This window comes from Sapajus apella, unplaced genomic scaffold (genome assembly GCF_009761245.1).
Source record: "Sapajus apella isolate SASKATOON/1434 unplaced genomic scaffold, GSC_monkey_1.0 scaffold42, whole genome shotgun sequence".
Classification (NCBI taxonomy): Eukaryota; Metazoa; Chordata; class Mammalia; order Primates; family Cebidae; genus Sapajus; species Sapajus apella.
The window spans coordinates 14,222,188-14,247,006 of record NW_022436982.1 but is presented as its reverse complement, the minus strand read 5'-3'; the positions used below and the strand labels follow the sequence as shown (position 1 = coordinate 14,247,006).

Here is a 24,819-nt window from a genome sequence, read left to right as displayed (position 1 = left end):
CTGAATGATGTTGCCTAGGTTTTCTTCTAGTGTTTTTATGGTTTTAGGTCTTACATTTAAGTCTTTAACCCATATTGAGTCAATTTTTGTATAAGGTGTAAGGAAGGGACCCAGTTTCAGCTTTCTGTGTATGGCTAGCCAGTTTTCCCAACACCATTTATTAAATAGGGAATCCTTTCCCCATTGTTTGTTTCTGTCAGGTTTGTCAAGGATCAGATGGTTATAGACGCGTGGCATTATTTTTGAGGCCTCTGTTCTGTTCCATTGGTCTATGTCTCTTTTTTGGTACCAGTACCATGCTGTTTTGATTGTAGCCTTGTAGTACAGTTTGAAGTCAGGTAGCATGATGCCTCCAGCTTTGTTCTTTTTGCTTAGGATTGTCTTGGCTATGTGGGCTCTTTTTTGGTTCCATATGAAATTTAAAGTAATTTTTTCCAATTCTGGGAAGAAAGTCAATGGTAGCTTGATGGGGATAGCATTGAATCTATGAATTACTTTAGGCAGTATGGCCATTTTCATGATATTGATTCTTCCTATGCATGAGCATGGAATGTTCTTCCATCTCTTTGTGTCCCCTCTTATTTCCTTGAGCAGTGGTTTGTAGTTCTCCTTGAAGAGGTCCTTCACATGCCTTCTAAGTTGTATTCCTAGGTATGTTACTCTCTTTGCAGCAATTGTGACTGGGAGCTTACTCATGATGTGGCTCTTTGTTTTTCTGTTATTGGTGATTAGGAATGCTTGTGATTTTTGCACACTGATTTTGTATCCTGAAACTTTGCTGAAGTTACTTATTGGATTAAGGAGTTTTCAGGCTGAGATGATGGGGTTTTCTAAATATTCAATCATGTGATCTACAAATGGAGACAATTTGACTTCTTCTTTTCCTAATTGAATATCCTTTATTTCTTTCTCTTGCCTGATTGCCCTGGCCAGAGCTTCCAGTACTATATTGAATAGGAGTGGTGAGAGGGCATCCTTGTCTTGTGCTTTCAAAGGGAGTGCTTCCAGTTTTTGCCCATTCAGTATATTATTGGCTATGGGTTTGTCATAAATAGCTGCTATTGTTTTGAGATACATTTTATCAATACCTAGTTTATTGAGAGTTTTTAGCATGAAGAGCTGTTGAATTTTGTTGAAGGCTTTCTCTGCATCTATTGAGATAATCACGTGTTTTTTGTCTTTGGTTTTGTTTATGTGATGGATTACATTCATTGATTTGCAAACGTTGAATCAGCTTTGCATCCCAGGGACAAAGCTAACTTGATGGTGATGGATAAGCTTTTTGATGTGCTGTTGGATTTGGTTTGCCAGTATTTTATTGGGGATTTCCACATTAATATTTATCAGGAATACTGGCCTAAAATTTTTTTTGTTGTGTCTCTGCCAGGTTTTGATCTCAGGATGATGTTGGCCTCATAAAATTAGTTAGGGAGGAATCCCTCTTTTTCTATTGGTTGGAATATTCCAGAAGGAATTATACCAGCTTGTCTTTGTACCTCTGGTAGAATTCAGCTGTGAAACCATCTAGTCCTCAACTTATTTTTGGTTGGTAGGCTATTAATTGCTGCCTCAATTTCAGAATTTGTTAATGGTCTACTCAGGGATTTGACTTCATCCTGGTTTAGTCTTGGAAGGGTGTAAGTGTCCAGGAATTTATCAATTTCTTCTAGATTTTCTGGTTTATTTATGTAGAGGTGTTTATAGTATTCTCTGATGGTAGTTTGTATTTCTGTGGGATCATTGGTAATATCCCCTTTATCATTTTTTATAGCATCTATTTGATTCTTCTCTCTTTTCTTCTTTATTAGTCTGGCTAGCAATCTATCTATTTTGTTAATCTTTTCAAAAAACCAGCTCCTGGATTTACTGATTTTTTTTGAAGTTTTTTGTGTCTCTATCTCCTTCAGTTCTGCTCTGATCTTAGTTATTTCTTGTCTTCTGCTAGCTTTTAAATTAGTTTGTTCTTGCTTCTCTAGTTCTTTTAATTGTGACCTTAGGGTGTCAATTTTAGATCTTTCCTGCTTTCTCTTGTGGGCATTTAGTGCTATAAATTTCCCTCTACACACTGCTTTAAATGTGTCCCAGAGATTCTGGTACATTGTGTCTTCATTCTCACTGGTTTCAAAGAACATCTTTATTTCTGCATTCATTTTATTATTTATCCAGTAGTCATCCAGGAGCAGGTTGTTCAGTTTCCACGTAGCTGTGCGGTTCTGAGTGAGTTTCTTAATCCTGAGTTCTATTTGATTGCACTACAGTCTAAGAGACTGTTATGATTTTCATTCTTCTGCATTTGGTGAGGAGTGTTTTACTTCCAATTATGTGGTCAATTTTAGAATAAGTGTAATGTGATGCTAAGAAGAATGCATATTCTGTTGATTTGGAGTAGAGAGTTCTGTAGATGTCTATTCGGTCTGCTTGGTCCAGAGCTAAGTTCATGTTCTGGATATCCTTGTTAATTTTCTGTCTTGTTGAACAGCCTAATATTGACAGTGGGGTGTTAAAGTCTCCCACTATTATTGTGTGGGAGTCTAAGTCTCTTTGTAGGTCTCTAAGAACTTGCTTTATGAATCTGGGTGCTCCTGTATTGGGTGTACATATATTTAGGGTAGTTAGCTCTTTTTGTTGCGTTGATCCCTTTACCATTATGTAATGCCCTTCTCTGTCTCTTTTGATTTTTGTTGGTTTAAAGTCTGTTTTATCAGAGACTAGAGTTGGAATGTTTTGCTTTCCATTTTCTTGGTAAATCTTCCTCTATCCCTTTACTTTGAGCCTATGTGTGTCTTTGCACATGAGATGGGTCTCTTGAATACAGCATACCAGTGGGTCTTGACTCTTTATCCAGTTTGCCAGTCTGTGTCTTTTTATTGGGGCATTTAACCCCTTTACATTTAAGGTTAATATGGTTATTTGTGAATTTGATCCTGCCATTATGATGCTAGCTGGTTATTTTGCTTGTTAGTTGATGTAGTTTATTCATAGCATCAATGAGCTTTACAATTTGTATTTTTTTTTTGCAATGGCTGGTGCTGGTTGTTCTTTTCCATGTTTAATGCTTCCTTCAGGAGCACTTGTAAGGAAGGCTTGGTGGTGACAAAATCTCTCAGCATTTGCTTGTCTGTAAAAGATTTTATTTCTCCTTTGCTTATGAAGTTTTGCTGGATATGAAATGCTGGGCCGAAAATTCTTTAAGAATGTTGAATATTGACCCCCACTCTCTTCTGGCTTGTAGAGTTTCTGCTGAGAGATCCAATGTGAGTCTGATGGGCTTCCCTTTGTGGGTAACCTGACCTTTCTCTCTGGCTGCCCTTTACATTTTTTCCTTCATTTCAACCCTGGTGAATCAGATGATTATGTGTCTTGGGGTTGCTATTCTCAAGGAGTATCTTTGTGGTAGTCTCTGTATTTCCTGAATTTGAATGTTTGCCTGCCTTGCTAGGTTGGTGAAATTCTCCTGGATAATTTCCTGAAGAGTGTTTTCCAACTTTTGGTTACATTCTCCCTGACACTTTCAGGTACGCTGATCAAATGTAGATTTGGTCTTCTCACATAATCTCATATTTCTTGGAGGTTTTGTTTGTTTCTTTTCACTCTTTTTTCTCTAATCTTGTCTTCTCACTTTATTTCATTGAGTTGATCTTCAATCTCTGAAATCCTTTCTTCTGCTTGATCGATTCAGCTATTGAAACTTTTGTATGCTTCATCAAGTTCTCATGCTGTGTTTTTCAGCTCCATCAGGTTGTTTATGTTCATCTCTAAACTGATTATTCTAGTTAGCATTTTGTCTAACCTTTGTTCAAGGTTCTTAGCTTTCTTGCATTGGGTTAGAACATGCTCCTTTAGCTTGGAAAAGTTTATTACCCACCTTCTGAAGCCTGCTTCTGTCAATTCATCAAATTCATTCTTGTCCAGTGTTGCTCCCTTAATGGAGGGGAGTTGTGATCCCTTGGAGGAGAAGAGGCATTCTGGTTTTTGGAATTTTCAGGATTTTTGTGCTGATTTCTCCCCGTCTTTGTGGATTTATCTACTTTTGGTCTCTGAAGTCAGTGACCCTTGCATGGGGTCTGTGGGTGGATGTCCTTTTTGTTGATGCTGAAACTATTCCTTTCTGTTTGTTAGTTTCCCTTTCAACAGTCAGGCCCCTTTGCTGTAGGTCTGCTGGAGTTTGCTGGAGGTCCACTAGAAACCCTGCTTGCCTGGGTATCACTGGTGGAGGCTGCACAACAGCAAATATTGCTACCTGTTCCTTCCTCTGGTAGGAAGGGGTATCAGAGGGGTACCTGCCAGATGCCTGTCAGAGTTCTCCTGTATGAGTTGTCTGTTAGCCCCTACTGGGATGTGTCTCCCAGTCAGGATACATGGGGGTCAGGGATCCCCTTGAAGAGGCAGTCTGTCCCTTATCAGAGTTCGAGTGCTATGTTGGGAGATCTGTTGCTCCCAAGGCAGGGATGTTTAGGTCTGCTGAAGCTGTGCCCACAACCACCCCTTTTCCCAGGTGCTCTGTCCCAGGAAGTTGGGGGCTTTATTTTTAAGATCCCAATGGGCTGCTGCCTTTTTTTAGAGAGGACCTGGAATCTAGTGAGTCAGTCTGTCTGCATGGCCTTGCTGAACTGTGGTAGGCTCCACCCAGTTAGAACTTCCCTGAGGCTTTGCTTACTGTAAGGTTAAAATCGCTTACTGGAGCCTCAGCAATGGTGGACGCCCTTCCCCCCACCCAGCTTGTGCATCCCAGGTTGAGCTGAGACTGCTGTGCTGGCTGAGAGAATTTCAAACCAGTGGATCTTAGCTTGCTGGCCTCCGTGGGGATGGGGCCCACCAAGTTGGACCACTTGGCTCCCTGGCTTCAGCCCCCTTTCCAGGGAAGTGAACGTTTCTGTCTTGCTGTTATTCTAGGCGTCACAGGGGTATGGAAAAAAAAAAAAAAAACCTGCTGTAGCTAGCTTGGTGTCTGCCCAAATGGACACCTAATTTTGTTCTGGAAACCCTGGGCCCTGGTGGTGGTGCAGGTACCAGAGGGAGTCTCCTGGTCTGCGGGTTGCAAAGACGGTGGGAAAAGTGCAGTATCTGAGCTGAGTGCAGGGTGCAGACCCTAGTGGATTCCCTTGGCTAGGAGAGAGAGTTCCCCGACCCCTTGCGCTTCCCAGGTGAGGTGACGCCCCACCCTGCTTTGGCTCGCCCTCCTTGGGCTGTACCCACTATCCAACCAGTCCCAATGAGATGAACCAGGTAACTCAGTTGGAAATGGAGAAGTCACCTGCCTTCCATGTCAATTTTGCTGAGAGCTGCACACTGGAGCTGTTCCTATTTGGCCATCTTGCCAGCAATCCCCCAGCACATTTTTTTTTAAAGCTGGGGAATCAGCTGGATTCTGGAGACTGAATTCCCTGAGCCAGTGCTAAGAGATCAAGTTTTCCCAGGCAAGGCATTTAGCTTATTAAAGTTCCCAACCTTTTCCTCTGATCACAGTCACTGTTTCAGGATGCTACGTGCAATGAGGGTTTCATCTTCCATGGCTGTGCTCTGTTACAGGAAAGAGAAGGGCCCTCTTGCCATGTGGGGTCCACGTGTGTGATTTGAGCCCCAACCAGTGCTTGATTCCAGGCAATGTATGAGGGCAATGAAAAACTTTCTCCGTGCTTTAAAGTGTGGCATAAGTACAGGATGTCCTAAGAGAGTCCTCATTTCATAGAATCCTCACTTTCCAGGTTAGCTCATTTACTAAATGTGTAATTATTATTTTAACTTTGTATCTTTGCATATCTGTTCTTTGAGATAACTTCACGAGTCAGAATGAAATCATTTGAACTTATTTCTCATCTGAAAAATAGTTAACTGAGCTACAGAAAATTCCTAGTCAAAGGTAGAAAGCGAAGTATCAGACAAGGAATTAAAGGAACTAAATTCAAATCAATATACTAGTTGAAAACTTCTCTAAATCAGTATTTGATCCTCACGATTCTTAATCAAGAAGCCAATTAGTAATTAATGGGCATTGAAACATACTTACTGTGCATTAGGGACTCAATGAAAAAGTCTAAAACTATATTTTCTTTGTGAATTTCAGAGTCTTCATCATAAGCCAGAGGTAGATAAAGTCTGAGAACTTACTCTGTACCCAGATCCTGAACTAGAGATAAAATTCAAACCAGGTCTGCCTGACTGTACTGCATGTATTCCCAATGTCTAGGTTATACTGACTCTTTCCCAAAGAAAAACAGGGCCAATAATGCCAAAATACACCCCACCACAGACATAATGATCATGATCATCATACTGGGTCTACTCTGAATGTCAGAAAATAAAAAAAGCATCAGGGAAGTAGAAACTAGCGTTCCAGCTGTATGGCCATCTGCCTCACCCAGGCTCCCATATTGTTCTTGATTTGGAAGTAACCACCTTTCACGCATCAGCATTTGGGCTGTTTTCCCAACTGTCAAACTTTACCTTACCATTTCCATTCTCACAACCCAGGTAATCACTTCTTCTGTCATCTTTCTTGGACCGTTTCCTTTATTTGGACAGCATGGTCTCATTCCAGGCATCTCTGCCCAGTAGCAACTGTATAGTCATTTGGTTACCAGTGTCATTGGAAGGAAGAAAATAGATCTTGGGGCCAAGGTCTAACATGACAATTTATGGTTATAGTAATGGGTTCATCCTGCCATCTGCTGGGATGGACCTCATATAAATTAGCAAATAAGCAAACGGCATCCATGTGCTGGCCATTTTGTTCCTATGTTGTGGTTTACTTATGTAATTGACAGCAGATGCTCTCATTAGAAGCTTTTAGTACATCAGAGTGATATTGGCTTGCCTGGGAAAAAGTTGCTGGACATTAGCTGGTTGTACAAATTAGCTATACCTTTACTGGTTTAAATTCAACAAATATTCACTAAGCATCTACTGTGTGTAACGTTCTGGGATATATATTTAATGAAGTTCCCCCCCGAAATCCTACTGAAGATTAAAAGTGTAGTCTCTGGATGAATATAACTGGTATTAAAATCTCTGCTCACAAATTATCAGCAATATGACCTGAGACAAATTATTTAATCCCTTTAAGCTTAGGTTTCTTCATTTGTAAAATGGAGGAAATAGTATCTAGTTGTTTTGAGGACTTCATGTACATAAAATGTCTAGCAGAGTAACTCGCACATAATAAGTGCTCAGATAATAATTATATTTGTTATTAGACAATACAGCCATGCTTTGGTATCCATGAGTGATTGGTTCCACCACCCTTGAGGATACCAAAATCTGCAGATGCTCAAATCCAATAGTGGAGTATTTACGTATAACATTTGTACATCACCCCATATACTTTAAAGCAGTTCTAGATTATTTACGATGCCTAATAAAATATAAATGCTGTGTAAATAGCTGTTAAATTATACTGTTTTTAATCTGTATTTTTTCACTGTTGTGTACTAAAATTTTTTTCCTGAATATTTTCAATCTATGATTGTTTGAATGAAGAACCTGCAGATATGAACAGCCAACTGTATTATGCTCATTTTACTTTTTAAGAGATGAAGAAACTGATACTTGGGGAAGTGAAAGGGACTGCGAAGACCTGGCCTAGGGTCTTGGCTTTGCCTCTGTCTAGCTGGGTGTGCTTGAACAAGTCACCAAATCTCTATGGATCGTTAATTACTTTATCCTTGTTAGACCTTGCTTGGTACATAATAGACACTCAATAAATACTTGGTGAATGAATAACAGAAATTGCAAACACCTAGCTGAGTTCTCAGGTTCCTTCCTAGTTTTAATGGGCCATGTTATAATATCTCATTATATGAATTCTTGTATTGCAGGAGTACCTATCCTAGTCATGAGAGAAGATAATTTTTTGGGTCTTTAATTTGTTTATTATTTTCAATTTTCATCAAAGACTTGTTCCTCATTGAGGTTTATTATTTTAGTTCTTTTACTTTTGAAAGAAAGCTATTAATTTAAGAAAACTGTAAGTGTGAAGCCCATATTAATTAATATGAGTTAAAATTATGCATGGTTCAACAAACACTGTCATACAATTTGCAGATAAATGAAGCAGAAATAAAAGCTAGTGGGAGTTACTATATACTCTGAAACCATATGTATACATTACAAAATCATGTTTTCCTTGTAATTAATATCAAGATTTGTCTCCCTGGGTAATCAAAATCTAGGGAGGAGGCAGAGCTACCAGGCCCTAAGGTGGAGCAGATATGTATTAGTTAATAATTTTCCTCTCTCTTTCCTCTCCCTAGATATTTTTTCAAGAGTTCCTTGTGGAAGTACATGAGTTCTATGGTGGATTGCAAAAATCGGCACAATACTTTGCTCCTCCTCTCATCAAGAGGTGAGGTCTATTTTTCCATCATTCGAATCTGTGCTGGCCTTATGACTTGCTTTGACCAATAGAATGTATTGGAAGTGACTGTGTGCAAATTTCAAACTAGATCTCAAGAGCACTTTGTAGCTTTCATGCTTGATGTTCTTGGCACTTTGCCATTGTGTGAATAAGTCCAGGCTAGCCTGCTTTGGTATAAGAGACTATGCAGAGCAAAGACAAGGTGTTCAAGCTGCGACAGCCCTATGCCAACCAGCTCCCAGCCATGTTAAGTGAGCACCATTAAGACCAGCAGATGAACTTTCCAGCTGAGCCCACCCCAAATTGCCAATCCACAAAATTATGGGTTAAAAAATGCCTTGTTTCAAGCCACTAGGTTGGGATGGTATATTATACAGCAGAAGATAACTGATAGAAGGTCAAACCTAACAATATTCTAACTAAGCATGATCACTTATAGGCTTTTGTGTTAACTGGCATGGTTTCTTTCATTTGGTATATCGTTTATGCAGAATATACCCATATAATTTATCTTCCAAACCAATGTGCTTTGAGAATAAGGTGGGACTGTCCTGGATAAACTGGGATGTATGCTCACCTTACATGTGCAATAGCTTATTGATGGTTATCTTTTTATGCTCTCCTTAATTACAGAATGTCATGGCTGGCAGGGAATCTAGAGACCTTCCAACCCTTGATTCACAGAGGAGAAAAAATGGGGGCCCAGGGTTAAGAAGTGTTTTTCCCAATGTTGTACAGCTCATCAGTTGTGGGGGTAAAATCCTTCACTGTCAGTGTGGTAGAATGAAAATGCTCTGGAGTCAAGAGACTTGGGTTCAAGTCCAGCTTCTCTTGCACAGCTGTACAATCTTGCTCTGTGGTTATATGTGGCCATGCCTGGTTTCCTTTACTAAACTTAGAGCTCCTTAACAATAGAAATAGTGAATTTTGTACATTTTCTTTTTTTTTTTTTTTTTTTTGAGACAGAGTCTTGCTGTGTCGCCCAGGCTGGAATGCAGTGGTTGCAGTTGGCTCACTGCAACCTCTATCTCCCAGGTTCAAGCAATTCTCCTGCCTCAGCCTCCCAAGTAGCTGGGATTACAGGTGCCTGCCACCACACTTGGCTAATTTTTGTATTTTTTGTTTTTTTAGTAGAGAGGGGGTTTCACCATGTTGGCCAGGCTGGTCTTGAACTCTTGAATTTGTGATCCACCAGCCTCAGCCTTCCAAAGTGCTGGGATTACAGGTGTGGGCCACTGCACTGGCCAATTCTGTGTCTTTAGATCTCTTAAACACTAGTGGAGACCCAGTGTTTGGCACATAATAGGTGCTCAATAAATATTATTTATGAAGGAAGTTGAAAAAAGTGTCCTTCATAAGTGTCTCTCATTTCTGCTTGGAACAGCATAGAGTATACTCAGAAAAAGAATAGAAATCCAGTCCATTCCAGGGCTGGCACTTGGGGGAGCAATGAAGGAAATCCCCACTGGCTACTCTGCCCATGCTGCAGAGGCCACCTCCCAAAGGGGGACTGCACAGGGAGAAGGACACTGTGGACAGCTCTGTTTTCTTGCTCTGTGCCTTTTGGGATTGTAGCACCAGCCAGAGCAGTTGTCCTGACCCAGTAACGACTGCCTTGATTGACTTTTGTTGGTTTTCCAAAAGTTACCAGTTAGGAAGTTGGGAGCTTTTGATCTTCTCTAACAGCTTCTTTGACCTTTCACCTCGAATTACCAAGAGGATGAACACTTTGCCAGCCCTTTCTCTGAGAGTTCCTCCTAACCCTGAGAGCCAAGGGCCTTGCCTTCCTGGCATCTTCCTCCCATTCCTGCACATCTTCCTGACTGCCTCAACAATTGTGTGCAAACATCCTCTCATCAGCCAACTGGCCCCTCTGCTGGGGGCCACACCACATGACGTCCTTTTTGGGAATTTAGAAAACTGTATCTGTCACTCCCTGATTTTCTTCCCTAGGGCCAAACAAAAGCATTGCACTAAACAGCAGAGCAATGGGGGGAAGAGGGAGCGGGAGAGAAAGCAAGCGTATCTCAGAAATGTCAATGTGGTATGAGCCAAGAAAAATCAAACACATTCAACTGTTTGTTTGCTTGTGGGTTTTCAGGAAGGGACAGGTCTTTGCATAGTGCAGATGCTCTATAATGGCATCTTGAATAAAGAAACCTAAATATTGCTTTAAGTGAGCCACACCTGTGTCATGCATCTTTTACCAGGAACCCTCTTCTGTTGGGAGTCCCTACAAGAAGTAGTCCTTGCTTGTTGCCTACTTGACAAGACCTGGCTCTCCACTAGGCTGCATTATTTAAGGGCCAGGTGAATGGGATGGGGTTTTTCTTCTTTTTCAAATGAGGGAGCGCTTGGAGACTTAAGATAAATTATACTGGAAGTTATCAAAATATTCTATTCCAAGTGCTTTTAGAAATGTTTTTTTTTTCCCAGTTTTCTACCTCTGGCATCATAAAAATATGAAGAAAAGGCCAAGCAACGTGGTCACATACACCTGGGTCTATGTTAGCTTCTTTGTGCCTAAGTTTCTTTCTACTTATGCCAGTAATATACAGATTCCTACCCTAGATGTTTGCTGAAGTTCCACAGTGTAGTTCACTGGGGGCTAATGACTCAAGGCCCTGGGCTTTCGGGGTTGGGAAGGACTTTCAGAATAAATGCTGGCAAAATGTTCATCCTTTTGACAATCTGAGTTGAAAGATCAAGAAGGTATTAGAGAAGATCAAAGTCTCCTGACTGGCAACTGCTGGCAAATCAACAGGAATCAATCAAGGCAGTTGTTACCTGGACTATAACAACCGCCCTGGCTGATGCACAGAACAGGCAAATGGAGCTGTCCCTGACGCTCTCCTCCCTGTGCAGTCCCCCTTTCACGGCCAGCCCCTGCAGCGTGGGCAGGGTAGCCATGGGGCTTTCTCTCATTGCTCCAAGTGCCAGCCCTGGGATAGACTGGATTTCCGAGTACACTGTGTGCTGTTCTATGCACTCATGAGGAACATTTAGTGCAGAATCTGATGCATATTAGGTATACAGTTTTGTTGAATGAATTTGTGTATGTGGTGCTATACTAAGAGGTAGAGCTGCTTTTCCTTCTTTCTCATTAGATTTTTTTTTTTTTTTTAACCTCTGGGGCAATGGCCCAAGGATTCACTTCAACAACAGTGGGTGGGGGTATTCTCTTGGTTTGGTCTATACTCAGATTGTACTTTGCTGATGTTGTGTTCGGAACACCCAGTATGTAACGGTAGATAATAAAATTGATTAAAGTAATGATAGTAACATAAGAGAGAGAACATCAGACATGTAGGCCTTTATACTACATAAATGCATCTCTTTAAATTATTTTTTGAATTAATCAAGTAATAATATTCATAGTCTCAAGAATATGTAAGAAAAAGTGAGTAGCCTTCCTGCTTCAGACCTTCAGCGGCCTTTCTCAGAGATGATCACTGTGGTGGTTTTAAAACATGGTTGCAAATTCTTTGACACTCTTCCCATCAGGAGAGTGACATGCCATATGAAACTGATCTTTTCTAGGTAGACTTTTTGTTTCCTCCCCTTTAATCAGGACACACTTACGACTGCTTTGTTCAGTAAGGTAAAGCAGAAGTGAGTGTCTGTAACTTCTGGGATGGGATCATCACAGACCATGCAGCTTCTGTCTTCTGTCACTGCAACATTCACTCTGGAGTCCTGACTGACCTCTTATGTAAAACACTTCACTATCCTGAGGCCACCATGCTATGAGGAAGCCCAAGTCACATGAAGAGGCCACGTTTAGGCATTCCAGTAGACAGTCCCAGCTGAGCCTAGCCTTTGAATCATTTCTGCCCAGGTGCCAGAAACAGCAAAGAAGCCCCCAGATGATTGTGACCCCAAGACAAGACACAAGTAACCCTTCAAGTCTTCCTGCTTCAGGCCACAGACATTATGGAGCAGAGACAAGCCCTCCACAGTGTTCCCTATTCAAATTCCTGATCGACAGACTAAAATGCTGGCTGTTTCACACCAGTAAGTTTTGGGGTAGTTTGTTACACAGATCTGATAATCTGAACAATCACCATAACTGCGTGATTACCCAGAGAAATTTGTATCTTATATACACTTTCTCCTTTTCCTTAAACTTAAATAAATTTTTTTTGTTACATAATAGTTGTACCTATTTATAGGGTACATGTGAAATTTTTATACAAGTGTACTTCCTTTTTCCTTTCAACACAATTTGAAGCAGATGCACCCTGTTATGTACCATACTTTTTACAAGGAAACTATTTTAAAAATGCTTTACTTACAGGTTTGCGAACGTCAGGTAAGGTAATCCAGAGAGGAAACACTATGGGGAAAACAATCAGAAACGTGATTTGCTTGCGAGTTTCGGAAGGCCAGGCAAGGCTGAGAGGCTGGTCCTCCTCATCGTCAGCTGTCTCTGTGGTCTGTGGTAGAAAAGGTACAATTAAATGAAAGAAAAAAAAAAAAAGAAATATACACAGGCACAACAGTAGGAGCACAAAGCAAGGGCGGAAGCTCCGTATCTTAACAGGAGTTTTCCGGACTCAAGCCAGTGGCTTCATACATGGGTTTTTGAGGTTTGTAAGAAACAGCAATAGTCTGAGTCCTAGGAACAAACGGCCCTAGGAACATTGCCAACCCATAAGCATGTAAGAATTTTGTTTTCTCTCCTTGAACACTCATCAGCTTCTCATGTTCATCAACTGATTATTCAACTGGAGTGGGCTACAACTACCATTCACCACCTTCTTATGAGAAACTGTGTCCGTGGAGGAGAAGACTTGATGACCACCATCTCCCCATCTTCCCATTTCCTCGAAGACAGAGTCACAAGACTCAGATTCCTTGGGAAGGAGAGCACTGATAATATTTCTTTCTCTCTTTGTTTTTTAGAACACTGATCTCCATCAGGCAAATGAAAGTAACCACAGAAACAATTCAGTAATACTACTAAGAGAGGTTAACTTCCCACTGGCCTTGGAAGAGTCAAGCACATCGATTTTGTGTAGTGGTGAGTTTTTTTTTCTTTCATTGATATTTTACATATTTATGGGGTACATTTTTTTTTCCCCATGCATTGAAGGTCTAATGATCAAGTCGGGGTATTTGGGGTCTCCATCACCTTGAGTGTTTATCATTTCTACATGTGGTAATGTTCCAAGCCTTCTCTTCTAGTTACTTTGAAATATACAGTGTGTTTTTGCTAGCCATAGTTACCCTAGCCTCCCATGAAACATTAGAATTGATTTCTTCTTTCTAACTAAGTTTGTATCCATTGACCAACCTCTCTTCATTTCTCCCTCTCACCCCCACACCCTTCTCAGGTTGTGACTTTTTCACCTGCTTAACCACAGTTGAATTCTAAACCATTGTACTTGTAGCCAAAGGTGACTTATGCAAACATATGCCTCAGTCCTCAGAAACAGAAGGCAGAAGTCGAGCAAGACACTGACTTGGGTGTCAGAGCCAGGGAACAAACTTCAGAGTTTCTGACTTGGCAGCCAGTGGCCAGCGTTTTATTTGTCAGCCACTGAAGTCAGCAGCTTCTGAAGTCAGAGCTGGAAGAGACGGAGGGAGGATCTGGGCCCAGCAGGGTGACCATTAGCCTGTCAGATGGGCCCTCAGCACTTCTAAAACAGCACTGTAGACATCATCAATCACTCGCTTCCCTGCTTGTTTAAAAATGAAAGTGCAGCAGTGGACCACGCATGAGATCTAAAAATATCAACAGGAACTTTTCCACTGATGCTTCCTTTTGAGATCATATAAATAACTTTAGACTAAAGCTCTCATTCCTGGGGCTCTTGCTTCCAGCACCGCACACTTTCCAAACAGTAACAGCACCCTACTTCAGCGCCTGTGCCCCTAAAGAGGTGGCAGGTGTGGCAGGCTTAGGTCAGCTGGCCTCCAGGAGGGTCAGTACTGGATGAGAGGCCGGGCTCGCAGCAGTGCTATCTCATATTTATCTGGCAAAGCTGAGGTCCTGTCGAAAGTATGTGCAGTGGTTTATACAATCTCTTCAACTCTCTCTAGGAGTTAAAATTTGAAATAAATAATAAAAAAGGGATAACAAGCCATATTGAAAAAGGTTGGTAACAACAGGTTCTTCTGCTTTGGGTATATGTCCTTGGCAGTGGGTAAAAGAATTTGTAAACAGCAAATATGAGGAAATTAAGGGGATTAGTTATAATAATAAGGCAGAATCAGGAAGCTGGCCGTTTATTTTGGTCCCCTGGATCCTTATAAATGCACACCTCACACTTCCTATTTCTTTGCTATGAAATTCTCATGTTACTCCATCCATTGCTTTCTTGATTCCATCCTCAGAGCTCCCATCTTTGATGGAAGCTTGGTGTGCCGGCTCTGGTCCCTCTTCTATGCCACCTCCTCTCTCCCTTGTGAATGTAGCAGGTGTAGAGAATATTATTCCCTATTGGGCTCACCAGCCTCTCAAGGTGTCACCTGGCTACGTGAATAATCTCTGTGCCATGGAGCCAATGTGGATTAAGGAGACAGGTATATTTTCCTGTCTGTTCCCTCCCAGATGTGATCATTCTTATTTAACGCAAATGAATCATTTTCCCCTTCCCACCTGGCAGATGCCCCAGAAATGGGCATGGGAGCCTTGCAGGTACTGCCGCATTCTTAATAAATACTCCATCTCACATGAGAGAGAGGATTTGTTTTCCAGCAGAGGGTCAGTCAACTTGCCTGAAGACCCATCAAGCTGATGAGTTCATTAAAGCTCCTCCCGCTTCTGGCACTGATGCCTCCCCCAGCTCTGTTCATCACTACTATCCACAATCTAGCAACTTGTCTCTCAACTTCGAGCTAACCTTTTTCTGAGAAAAAACAAAAGCAACTCTTCATGATTCATATCATTTTAATGACACCAACAGATGGTGACATTTCATCAGTAACCCTTCTGCTTATAACCTATGGATTAGCTCCTTTCTCCATCTGCCAAAGTCACCAGGCAGGCATTGCCACTAGCAAATAGCAGAAAATAATTGTCTGTTTAGATGCATAAGCTCTAAACACACTACTGTCCAATGCAAACAATTAGCTATATTGTACAGCTTCCAAAGCGGCATTGGAGGTAGCTGTTGCTAGGGCAGAAATGGACTAGGAGAAGAGACTGTCTCAGGCTGTGCCAACAGGGCTCTCCCTGGAAACTTGACAGCCTCTTGGGGGCCAAGTCCTGCTCTAGGGAAGAACAGCAGCCTAGAATCCTGGGGTGGATTTGAGAGGTGCCCCAAGAGCAAGGCTGTCGGCATACTTTAGGTGAAATTCTCTTTGCCAAGTAAAGTCTCACTCTGGCTCAATGGGAGACAGCTTGCAAGCTGGTTCGAGAAGTGGAAGGAAAAAAAAATACTGTTCCAAGTTTGAGGCTCATTTTATCTTTGTCCAAACTGGATGCTCCAGGGGAGAGGCCACTGAGGTGAGGGCAGTGATTTTCCAACTTTTGCTAGAGTTGTGGTACGCTGGCTTTGACCTTGTGACAACTCGCCCTTACCTCCTAAAACTTCTGCAGAGAGTCCACAGAAAACAAAATGAAGCACAATGCTTCAGAAAGGAGTCAAATGGCTTTTCATATAAGGGCTTAAAATAGCTTGATATCTGCTGGGGTCTCTGTAGAAGCCCTAGAATCGTGCAAAGATTTAGGGCCTTGTAATCTTTGATATGAAAAATCTGACACAAAAACATATGACTTGAAGTTCCCATATGGTGGGTGGTGGTGTATTAGTTGTCAGAACTTAAAAGAGTTAGTGCAGCATGCTGGGCAGAGCAGGTGGTAGAGAATCAGAAAGCCTGAGTTCTAGTTTCTGCTCAGGCCCATGGTTCCTTGGGGAGTCAACACCATCGCCTGCAAGCAGTCACTGAGCACCTATGGGTCCAAAGCACTGCATTCAATTTGAGGAGTCTTGGATTTAAAAGGTGAGCCAGAACAGAAGATTCTAAAGAATTCTATTCATCCAGTTACAGGGATGCCAGCAGGTTACGTGGCAAGGGATGACAGCTTGTCTTCACATATCTATTCTGCCTATTAGGGACTGAATTGTGTTCCCCCCAGTCAAGCCGCTTCCTCCTCTCCCCCCACCAAAAATTCATATATTGAAGCTGCAACCCCTGCCAGTACTTCAGAATGTAACTAATTTTGAGATAGGATCTTTAAATTAAAACAAGGCCACTAGGGTGGGTCCTAATCGAATCTGCCTGGTATTCTTAGAAGAGAAGATTAGGACACCAGGAGAGACAGCAGGGGTTCCTGTGCACTTAGGAAAGGCCACATGAAGATGAAGACACAGCACGATGGCGGCACCGGCAAGCCAAGGAGAGAGGCCTCCGAGGACACCAGCCCTGCCAAACTGCTGGAGCTTGGACTTCCAGCCTCCAGAGCTGGGATAAAGTAAGTTTCAATAAGGTAACTTTTAATAAATAAAAAGCAATACAGTGTAGCAACTATTTACACAGAGTTTACATTGCATTAGTCACTCTAATCAATCTAGAGATGATTTAAAGGACATGGGAGGGTATATTATACCCCATTTTATATCAGGGCCTTGAGCATTCGTGGATTTTGGGATCCAAAGGGATCCCCATGGATACCAAGGGATGACAGTACTGCCTTTATGCTTTAATAAACAGAAAGCTTGCTTTTACCTAGGCCTGGAATAAAGACTCTGGTTTTCAGCCTTTTCCTTGGAAAGGTATGGCCATGTGATTAAGTTCTGGCCAAAGGATGTATTGGAAGTGTGCTCCACAACTTCCTGGATCTATCTTTAAAGGGTGGGGGTATGTCCTTGCTCCCTCCTTCCTGCTAGCTGGAGGGGACATTTTGGCCAGAGCAGAAGATAATCTTGGGCCATGGTGGGGAGGAACAAGGCTCTCAGTTTCTGACACCCATCAAGGGCCATTTGAACCCTGGACTGCTTATACTGATGATTGATTGCAATGCTTCCAGACAGTGGCACCCACAAGCTATGACTTCATTTGCTGAGCAGCCTGGCCTCACTCTACAAATTACATAGGAAGCAGGAATCTGGTCTCTTTACATCTTAGTAATGCAGGTCAGGGGGTCCCATGTTAACACTAGACAGGATGTCAAAATGCAGGACTGAACACTGGTTTTCTCGCTGTTTACGGGAAGTTCTGCACAAGTCACGAACCCACTTCACATCACGATATGTTCTTTCTCACAAGGATAATAGCACTCTCAAAAAAAAATTCTATCTTCTTCAAGCCACTGTTATTTTGAGTTTTTGGTTCTTTACAGTGCAAGTTTATCCTAACTGATCTACAGTTCTCTTTATGAGGGCTCAAGGGAGAAACAGCTCTCACATCTCATCACTAAGAAAAGTCAGACCTCTTCTGAGAAACTAAAAAATCTTAGAAATACTGGGAGTCATGTAATCGATATGATTCTTTCTTTGCTTTGTGCACGGGGCGGGGGGGTGGTCAGAGCCAAATTTGCAACCCACACCCAGCCATCACTGTGCTGGGTCTGTGCTCGCTGCGTTCCAGGCTTACTACTGCACTTTCTCATCTGGGGCTGTGTTTTCTCATAACTCTTCATTTTATCCTTTTTCAGCAGATGTACTTTTTGTAAGTAGCCTCAAATCTTGTAAAACAAGTTGGGGCAGGCCTAAGTAAAAAAACTAACATTCCTCAGTGGTCTAATAGAAATTTTAGTGTAACTTTATCAGGTTGAAAAGACTTGAGAGCCAGCCTCGGTGGCTCACACCTGTAATCCCAGTACTTTGGGAGGTTGAGGTGGGTGGGTCACTTGAGGTCAGGAATTCGAGACCAGCCTGGCCAACATGGTGAAGCCCCATGTCTACTAAAAATACAAAAATTAGCTGAGCGTGATGACAGATGCCTGTAATGCCAGTTAGGAGGCTGAGGCAGGAGAATCACTTGAAGGAGGCAGAGGTTGCCATGAGCTGAGATCTAGCCACTGCACTGCAGCCGGGTGACACAGTGAGACTCTGTCTCCAATTAAATTGGGGATCTAATTAAAAAGAGCTTCTGTACAGCAAAAGAAACTATCACCAGAGTTAACAGGCAACCTATAGAATGGGAGAAAATTTTTGAAATCTATCCATCTGACAAAGGGCTAATAACCAGAATCTACAAAGAACTTAAACTTACAAGAAAAAAACAACCACATCAAAAAGTGGGTGAAGGATATGAACAGACACTTCTCAAAAGGAGACGTTTATGCAGCCAACAAACACGAAAAAAAGCTAATCATCACTGGTCATTAGAGAAATGCAAATCAAAACCACAATGAGATACATCTCACTCCAGTTAGAATAGAGATTATTAAAAAGTCAGGAGACAACAGATGCTGGAGAGGATGTGGAAAAATAGAAATGCTTTTATACTGTTGGTGGGAGTATAAATTAGTTCAGCCATTGTGGAAGACAGTGTGGTGATTCCTCAAGGATGTAGAACTAGAAATACCATTTGACATAGCAATCCTATTACTGAGTATATACCCAAAGGATTATAAATTACTATAAAGACACACGCACATATATGCTTATTGCAGCACTGTTCACAATAGCAAAGACTTGGAACCAACCCATGCCCATCAATGATAGACTGGAAGAAAATGTGGCACATACACACCATGGAATACTATGCAGCCATAGAAAAGGATGAGTTCATGTCCTTTGCAGGGACATGGATGAAGCTGGAAACCATCATTCTCAGCAAACTAACACAACAGAAAACCGAAACACCACATGTTCTCACTCATAAGAGGGCATTGAACAATGAGAACACATGGACACAAGGAAGGGAACATCACATACCAGGTCAGGTCCAGGGGTGTGGGGTTAGGTGAGGGATCGCATTAAGAGAAATACCTAATGTAGATGATAGGTTGATGGGTGCAGCAAACCACCATGGCACATGTATACCTGTGATAACAAACCTGTATGTTCTGCACATGTCCCCCAGAACTTAAAGTATAATAATAATAGAAGGACTTGAAGAAGAGAGAATATAAATGTTATTCTAAGTGACAACTAGTGACAAATGGATAACCACCTTCTAGGACTCATTTATCAATACTGGAGTTTGAAATCAGGAGTTTCGGCCATCAGAACTCTTATAGAACACAGAAGAGTTTTAGTGGTCAGTTAGCATCTACTGGAAGGCTAACATCAGCTTGCCTCTATTTTCATTTATCTGGTAAATGGGAGGTGCGGCAGTAGCTGGTCCAGATTCTCATAGCATCATGAGAATCCACTCAGCTTTGCATGTACATCTAACACTCTTTCCACTTGAATTTGGTATAGATGTTTGCCCCCAAATAAACATCAGGTCTTTGAAGGAGGGGCCTGAGCTGGATTCACCAGTTCAGAGGTTGCCTCAGAAGCCAGAAACGTATTTCTTGGAGACAACTCAGTTTCTTATTTTTTGTCTGTGAAGGGCACTGAGCAAGATTCCAGGGTGAAGGTGAGCCCACTTTAACACAATTTCTCCTATCAGAGAATCAAAGTGAAAACCCAGGAGGCATCTGAAAATAGGCCAAATTCAAGTTCAGTTTTATTGACTGGTAATAGATCTTATCACCAGTTCACAAGGAGCAATCTCAGAGGATCACCCAGGTTTGCCTAAATTTCAGTTGAGGTTTGATTCAGGCTGGAAATGAAGTTTTTACATCTCTCTCCCTGCTCACTTCAACCCTTAGGAATTCCACCTCTTATCACTGGGAAGCCCTTTCAGTGTGGCATGATGCTGGGTCAAAATGGAATGTCAGCACTTACATATTAAAGTAAAAACAATTCACTGACTTTAAAATCACTAGTGCATCTCCTGCCATCTAGACATCGCCAGACCTTAAACACCATGTTATTGCAAGTCAGAGCTTATTTGTCTCCTGGGATGTTTTAATGTGGGATTACCTTCCTGTACAAGAACTTGTTACTCAATTAATCATATGGACAATAATAGATCACAACAGACAAGGTGCAATCATAGATGGCTGCAATCATTTACAGTAGGAGCTTTAGGACCCAAGAAAAGGAGCTCCAGAATTTCAGAGTTGGAAAGGTCCTGTCCTTGAGACCAGCCCTGTCATTTGATGGGTAGGGAACCCGAGATGAAGTGAACTGCTGAACAAAAATCACAGTGCCAGGCCAACCCTGAGTGTCTCCTAACTCCCAGATTAAGGATCTTCCCCTATTCCACACTGCCTTTCTTCCTCGGTCCTAAAAATAGATAGGAATGGGCTTTATATCCAGTTATATCAGGCTTCTCAGTTTTGTTTTATAATAAATTTAACCTATTAAAATAAAAGCTAGCTATAGCAAATATGAAGCATTTAATTGACTTTTTTCCTATTTTTTTGAGCCTAAAACTAATTTCTAATGGTCTGAATGACTTCCTCTCCCCTCCTTCCTGCTCCCCCTCCCTCTTCTCCCATCTTCTCTTCTTTCTTTCATCTTTCTATCTTTTCTATTCTTTCTTCCTTTCCTTCCTTTCCTTTTCCTTCCTTCCTTCCTCTTTCCCTCTATCCTTTTGACAGGGTCTCATTCTGTCACCTAGCCTAGAGTGCAGTGGCACAATCTCAACTCACTGCAGCTTCCATCTCCCTGGGCTCAAGCAATCCTCCCACTTTAGCCTCCCAAATAGCTAAGATGACAGTTATGTACCACTAGGCCTGATTAATTTTCGTTTATTTTTTGTAGAGACAAGGTCTCAGTTGCCCAGGCTGGTCTCAAACTCCTGGACTCAAGTGATCCTCCTGCCTTGGTCTTCCAAAGTGCTGGGATTATGGGTGTGAGCTACTGTACCTGGCATCACATTTCTTTAAAAAGCTAATAAGAAACACATGAGGGAGCCCAGGGCAGCTCAGCAGGGCCTCTGCAGGCAGACTGTGTCACTAGACGCCCTCCTTACTGGGCAGGGCATCTATGAAAAAAGCAGCCCCTCAGGGACTTATAAAGCCTCTACATTCCTGGGACAGAGCACCTGGCAAAAGGGGTGGTTGTGGGTACACCTTTGGCAGACTTAAATGTTCCTGCCTGGCAGCTCTGAAGAGAGCAGTGGATCCCCTAGCACAGCGTTTGAGCTCTAATAAGGGACAGACTGCATCCTCAAGTGGCTTCCTGACCGCCATGTAGCCTGACTGGGAGATAATTCCCAGTAGGGGCCAAGAGACACCTCATAGAGGAGAGCTCTGGCTGGCATCTGGTGGGTACCCTTTGGGGACAAAGCTATCAGTGGAAAAACAGGCAGCAATCTTTGCTGTTCTGCAGCCCCCACTGGTGATTCCCAGGCAAGCAGGGTCTGGAGTGGACCTCCAGAAAACTCCAGCAAACCTGCAGCAGAGGGTCCTGACTGTTAGAAGGAAAACTAACATAAAGAAATAGTTTCAACATCAACAGAAAGGACATCCATTCAGAGACCCCATCCAAAGGTCACTGACTTCAAAGACTAAAGGTAGATAAATCCATGAAGATGGAAAGAAACCAGTGCAAAAAGGCTGAAAATTCCAAAAACCAGAATGCCTCTTTTCCTCCAAGGGTTCACAACTCCTCACCAGGAAGGGAAGAAAACTGGATGAATGAGTTTGATGAATTGACAGAAGCAGGCTTCAGAAGGTGGGTAATAACAAACTTTTCCAAGCTAAAGGAGCACGTTCTAACCCAATGCAAGACAGCTAAGAACCTAGAAAAATGGCTAGACAAAATGCTAACTAGAATAAACAGCATAGAGAAGAACATAAACAACCTGATGGAGCTGAAAAAAACCGCATGAGAACTTCGTGAAGCCTACAAAAGTTTCAGTAGCTGAACTGATCAAGCAGAAGAAAGGATATCAGAGATTGAAGATCAACTCAATGAAATAAAATAGAAGACAAGATTAGAGAAAAAAGAGTGAAAAGAAATGAACAAAGCCTCCAAGAAATACAGGATTATGTGAAAAGAACAAATCTACGTTTGATTGATGTACCTGAAAGTGACGGGGAGAATGAAACCAAGTTGGAAAACACTCTTCAGAATATTATCCAAGAGAACTTCCCCAACCTAGCAAGGCAGGCAAACATTCAAATTCAGGAAATACAGAGACTACCACAAAGATACTCCTTGAGAACAGCAACCCTAAGACACATAATTGTCAGATTCACCAGGGTTGAAATGAAGGAAAAAAACACTCAGGGCAGCTAGGAGAGAAAGGTTGGGTTAGCCACAAAGGGAAGCCCATCAGACTCACACCAGATCTCTGGAGAAACTCGACAAGCAAGAATAGGGGCCAATATTCAAAATTATTTAAAGAATTTTCAACACAATTTAATATCCAGCCAAACTAAGCTTCATAGGCAAAGGAGAAATAAAATACTTTATGGACAAACAACTGCTGAGAGATTTTGTTACCACCAGCCCTGCCTTACAAGAGTTCCTAAAGGACGCACTAAACATGGAAAGGAATGGCTGGTACCAGCCACTGCAAAAACATAATAAATTGTAAAGACCATTGACGCTATGAAGAAACGGAATCAACTAACGACCAAAATAACTAGCTAGCATCATAATGGCAGGATCAAATTCACACATAACAATATTAACCTTAAATGTAAATAGGCAAAATGCCCCAGTTAGGAGACACAGACTGGCAAATTGGATAAAGAGTCAAGACCCATCAGTATGTTGTATTCAGGAGACCCATCTCATGTGCAAAGACATAAAGGGATGGAGGAAGATTTATGAAGAAAATGAAAAGAAAAATAAAAAGCAAGGGTTGCAACCTAGTCTCTGATAAAACAAGCTTTAAACCAATAAAGATAAAAAGAGATAAGGACATTACATAATGGTAAAGGGATCAATGCAACAAGAAGAGTTAACGATCCTTAATACATATGCATCCAATACAGGAGCACCCAGATTCATAAAGCAAGTTCTAGAGGACCTACAAAGAGACTTAGACTCCCACACAATAATAGTGGGAGACTTTAACACCCCACTGTCAATATTAGGTAGACCAACAAGGCAGAAAATTAACATGGATATCCAGAACATGAACTTAGCTCTGGACCAAGCAGACTGAATAGACATCTACAGAACTCTCCACCCCAAATCAACAGAATATACATTCTTAGCACCACATCACACTTATTCTAAAATTGATCACATAATTGGAAGTAAAACACTCCTCACCAAATGCAGAAGAATGAAAATCATAACAGTCTCTCAGACGACAGTGCAATCAAATAGAACTCAGGATGAAGAAACTCACTTAAAACCATACAGCTATGTGGAAACTGAACAACCTGCTCCTGAATGACTACTCGATAAATAATGAAGGCAGAAATAAAGATGTTCTTTGAAACCAGTGAGAATGAAGACACAGTATACTAGAATCTCTGAGACACATTTAAAGCAGTGTGTAGAGGGAAATTTATAGCACTAAATGCCCACAAGAGAAGGAAGGAAAGATCTAAAATCGACACCCGAACCTCACAATTAAAAGAACTAGAGGAGCAAGATCAAACAAATTCAAAAGCTAGCAGAAGACAAGAAACAACTAAGATCAGAGCAGAACTGAAGGAGATAGAGACACAAAAAACCCTTCAAAAATCAATGAATCCAGGAGCTGTTTTTTGAAAAGATGAAAAAATAGATCACTAGCCAGACTAATAGAAAAGAGAGAAGAATCAAATAGATGCAATAAAAAAAATGATAAAAGGGGTATCATGATTGATCCCACAGGAATACAAACTACCATCAGAGAATACTATAAACACCTTTATATAAATAAACCAGAAAATCTAGAAGAAATGGAAAAATTCCTGGACACTTACACCCTCCCAAGACTAAACGAGGAAGAAGTTAAATCCCTGAATAGACCAATAACTAGTTCTGAAATTGAGGCAGCAATTAATAGCCTACCAACCAAAAAAAGTCCAGGACCAGACAGGTTCATAGCAGAATTCTACCAGAGGTACAAAGAAGAGCTGGTACCGTTCCTTCTGAAACTATTCCAAATAATAGAAAGAGAGGGACTCCTCCCTAACTCATTTTATGAGGCCAACATCATCCTGATACTAAATCCTGGCAGAGACACAGGAAAAAAAAAAAAAAAGAAAATTTCAAGTCAATATCCCTGATGAAGATCAATGCGAAAATCCTCAATAAAATGCTGCAAACAGAATCCAATCACACATCAAAAACCTTATCCTTCACCATCAAGTCAGCTTCATCCCTGGGATGCAAGGTTGGTTCAAATTATGCAAATCTATAAACATAATCCATCACATAAACAGAACCAAAGACAAAAACCACATGATTTTCTCAATAGATGCAGAGAAGGCCTTTTACAAAATTCAACACCCCTTCATACTAAAAACTCTCAATAAACTAGGTATCAATGGAACATATCTCAAAATAATAAGAGCTTTTTATGAAAAACCCACAGCCAATATCATACTGAATGGCCCA

At 41.5% G+C, this 24,819-nt stretch overlaps 1 protein-coding gene and 1 long non-coding RNA gene across 4 annotated transcripts in view; one reads left to right on the top strand and one right to left on the bottom strand.

Annotated features, from left to right (window-relative positions):
* The window catches only part of SLC24A2 (solute carrier family 24 member 2), a 271,295-nt gene that overhangs the window by 21,044 nt on the left and 225,432 nt on the right, over nucleotides 1-24,819 (bottom strand). For all 3 annotated transcript variants that reach the window (XM_032300096.1, XM_032300094.1, XM_032300095.1), the window contains one exon: nucleotides 12,649-12,789. In XM_032300096.1, the coding sequence (XP_032155987.1) occupies nucleotides 12,649-12,789 (141 nt within the window). The remainder of the gene's footprint in view (nucleotides 1-12,648; nucleotides 12,790-24,819) is intronic.
* Nucleotides 12,755-15,727, top strand: LOC116566105. Its single transcript, XR_004275733.1, has 2 exons — nucleotides 12,755-13,376; nucleotides 13,690-15,727. It is a non-coding gene; the product is annotated as an uncharacterized LOC116566105 (long non-coding RNA).